The sequence below is a fragment of the Acanthisitta chloris genome, unplaced genomic scaffold, assembly GCF_000695815.1.
Source record: "Acanthisitta chloris isolate BGI_N310 unplaced genomic scaffold, ASM69581v1 scaffold43435, whole genome shotgun sequence".
Classification (NCBI taxonomy): Eukaryota; Metazoa; Chordata; class Aves; order Passeriformes; family Acanthisittidae; genus Acanthisitta; species Acanthisitta chloris.
This window is the reverse complement of record NW_008676178.1, coordinates 1-3,675: the sequence shown is the minus strand read 5'-3', so window position 1 is coordinate 3,675 and position 3,675 is coordinate 1. Positions and strand designations below refer to the sequence as shown.

General features: G+C 38.4%; 1 protein-coding gene across 1 annotated transcript in view; it reads right to left on the bottom strand.

Moving 5' to 3' along the window:
- Positions 1 to 3,413, bottom strand: part of GOLGA3 (golgin A3) — a gene marked incomplete at its 5' end in the record, with an annotated part of 10,757 nt that extends 7,344 nt beyond the window's left edge. The window contains 4 exons of the mRNA XM_009076016.1: positions 65 to 159; positions 631 to 894; positions 1,834 to 1,911; positions 3,045 to 3,413. Coding sequence (XP_009074264.1) covers positions 65 to 159; positions 631 to 894; positions 1,834 to 1,911; positions 3,045 to 3,413 — 806 coding nt within the window. The remainder of the gene's footprint in view (positions 1 to 64; positions 160 to 630; positions 895 to 1,833; positions 1,912 to 3,044) is intronic.
- Between the last annotated feature and the right edge of the window lie 262 nt (positions 3,414 to 3,675).

Here is a 3,675-nt window from a genome sequence, read left to right as displayed (position 1 = left end):
ATTGCTAGAAAGGTGAATATGAAAACCAAATGCTATAGCTATTTTGTGCTAAAAGAACACTTACTTTTTTGCTTCTTCTTGCATTTGCTCTACTTGTTGTTTTAATGCCTGATTTGCCTCAGCAAGGGATGCCATTTGTTCCTTATCGAACTGCAAAGACTTATTAGGAAAGAAAAAAGCCCCATGAGAGTTAAGAACAAAAGTATGTTTGATACATGTTGGATTATAAAAGAATAAGCATGAAATTTCAAAATTACTTCCATCTCTAAATATAAATTGTTCCACAGTTCTCCATATTCTATCTTCCTTTTATTTCTTCTTTAACTCTTCCCTCTGAGGACACCAACATAACATGTATGAACAGAGTTCTAGTTTGGTTTCCGCTCTTGGATGGAGTTCACTTTAGGACCTGTACTGTGCTTCTCCCCACTTACTTACATGACATGTTAGTAAGCTGTGATGTACTTAGAGACTTTTGGTAGGTCTATGCTCAAATGTCTAGGCAATATTAAACACGTAACCAAGAACCTTATCTTGCAGGTGGTCATACTGTTTATTTCCAAAGTTACCAGAAATAGCAGTGTATCCTGGATGTAACACTCAAAGGCCAAAGCTTTACACCTGCCCTACCTGTAGACGTGTTTCCATATCGTCTCGTTCTTTCTGCACTGACTGAAGATGATTTTCTATTTCCACCATCTGCTGGTGAACCTGAGACACTTCCTTCTGTAGTTTTGAATGTTCAGATTCAAGTGACTGTTTTTCAACTTGAATTTTCAGCAGCTCTCGTTTTAGCTCTTTCACTTCCGAATCCAATCGCTTCTTTGTAGCTTTCAGTTCACTAATCAGTTGGTCCTTGGAACTCGCATCTCTCCGATAAGCTTCCACCATTACCTTGGACACAAGAGTTTGAAGAGGACAATGTCACCTCTGTTACAGCTTTACAAATTTATGACCAACTTACTAGAAAGTATTTACTGATATTCTTTTACTTTGGGGGTGTGTCACACAAACCAGCAACAGCTTCTGTAATACATTCACTCTGGTTCAAAGGCTTTTATGTAAGCTCAAACAGCAAATAACACTATGTATTAGCAGTTCATTAAAAAACACTCCACCTCTGACTGTTCATAGCAGTATGGGACACTCTTCTTCACACTCTTTATGGAACCGCACTAATATGTGCCATTTTAAAAACTAAGTTAATTGTAAAACATTAACCATCCCACGCACACAAGAATTTTTGTCATTAGAAGAGAGTTTAACTGTGATTGACAGTTTAAACAGCATTCCCAAACTTAAACCTAACAAGCTAAACCAACTTTTGTCATTAGGTTAATAAGCAATCAAGCAGTAGATTAATGGTGCCACCCTATAAGACACACGTGGAACACTAATGACATATAGACTTCAAATTACTATTTCAAAACTGTGTAAATTCCGAATAAAATCTGCAATAAAGCACTTTATTTTCCATCTAATTACTGAAGCAACTCTAGTTTTTCAAAGCTGCAGGGAAATGACAACACTTGAAGATTTTCATTAGTACTTTTGCAAAAGCAAACCTAATCAACAAGCCAGAGAGAGGTTTTCCATGGTGAATCATTTGGCAAACTCCCTGAAGTCCCATCAACACATGAACTAGTTGGTGGATCTGCTTTTATATTAGTTACAGATAGAAAATCCACTCTAAGCTATACAGTTTGTGTATTTCAATGTCACAAAGTTCTGTGATACAGCAAATAGATCTTCACAAAGCCCCAGAAGTGTATGCCTTCTCTGTAAAAAGAAGTATCTTTCTTGATTTTATGCCTTTGAAATTTCTTTGCTTACCTTCTGCTGCAGGAACTGTTCCTTCACTTTTTGAACCTGTTTTTTGAGGCTGGAGTTTTCTTGTTGCAGATTTTCCACCTGCCAGAGGGGATAAAAGCAAACATTACTTTGCATGCCGAATGTCATATGCTATGTGACTTCTTTAGGGACAGGATCTGTTTGACTTCTATCAATTGCCTAATCTAGTGAGGATTCTGTTTCTGACTAAGCATCAAAATGGTTTAGTAACACTGTTTTATACAGAAACATTCATACAGGTCAGCACACAGGGAGCCTTGTCAGCCCTCAGGAATGCACAGAGTCCCCTTATCCATTAAAATCCTAGTATGCATCACAGATGTATCTGGATGACACCTGTTCACAAACACATGATCAAATGGAAAAACCAGTTAGTTCTTTGAAAGAAAAAAACACGTTAAATATACGTGCATCATTTTTCAATACTTCCATTGGTGATACTATCGAGTCTCAACATTATCTTCAAAAGAAAACTCTAAAGATTACCAGGAACTCAACATTACCAGTATTCAATAACAAAGCTCTTCCTATGAAGCTTGGATGCTCTAAAAGATACAAAGCATACACGACTAGAAAACTGCAGTGTGAGCACAAGACTCACTATGAGTTAAAGCAGCCAGAAAAACAATACAGATATGAATTAGGCTAGTCCCTGTTCAGTGACTAGAAAAAAGCCTCAGTTGGTATACAGCTATATGCAAAAGCAAACTCCAGGATATTGTTTCAAGAGAAGAGGCACAATTAAACATGACCAAATTACTGCATAGGAAAGATGTCTGGCCCACAGTGCCACAGAAAAGGTGCACACTAAAAAATTACTTCCCAAACTGATCTGTACTCAAAATTATTGTGTTTTAAAACTGACAGATTTCAGAAAGATGGTGGCTCTTGGAAACAGAACAAAATCAATTAACCACAGCTTCCCATCCCATAACACAAATGCATAAGCACATATAGATACCAAGGAATATTAAAGCCTAAGGTCACCAGTGATGTAACAGGATGTAAAGTGTCAGTCCATGAACAAGGAGAAATGACAGAACTGATTAAAACATTTCCCCAAGTTGAATCCCAGAACTACACACATATACAAACTCACATGTACCAATCTCCTCCCATGTAACTGGCTCTACCATGTGCCTGTGGCAATCCTTCCCTGCAACAGCTACTTGTAGATACTTTTAGAGCTTTACCTGGCTTGACTTGACTGCCATTTCTTGCTTCAGCTGTTCCAAAATTTGTGATGTTACTTCTGCATCTTCTCCAAGGCGCGTTGCTCCTTCGTCAAGTTGCTCTTTACTTGCTTTTGCTGCCTGCAGAGCTACTTCCAAGACAATCTTCTCATTCTGCAAATACTGGATCGTGTCATCTTTGGAAGTAGCTTCACTTTGGAACTCTTCTAACCTGGCCTTCAGTTCATCATACTGTGTTTGCAGGTCATCCAGGGACTGCTCTTTGGTGTGCAGTGTCTCTTGGGTTAGAGTCAATTGTTTCATCAGGTCTAGGTGTTCTTGCTGTAAAGATTCAAGCTGCAGATCTCGCTGATGCAAAGTCAACTTGACCTGAGAAAAAGCATTTTAAAGATTAAATACAAAATGAAAGTCATGTTTGTAAATGCACTCCAATCAAAGTAAAATAGAATCAACTAGGCTGGAAAAGACCTCCAAGGTCATCAAGTCCAACCCTACCATCATTACTAGACCATGGCACTAAGTGCCACATCCAGTCTCATCTTGAAAACCTCCAGGGATGGTGAACCCACCACCTCCCCAGGCAGTCCATTCCAAAGCCTGATTGCTCTCTCTGTAAAAAATTTCTTCCTAA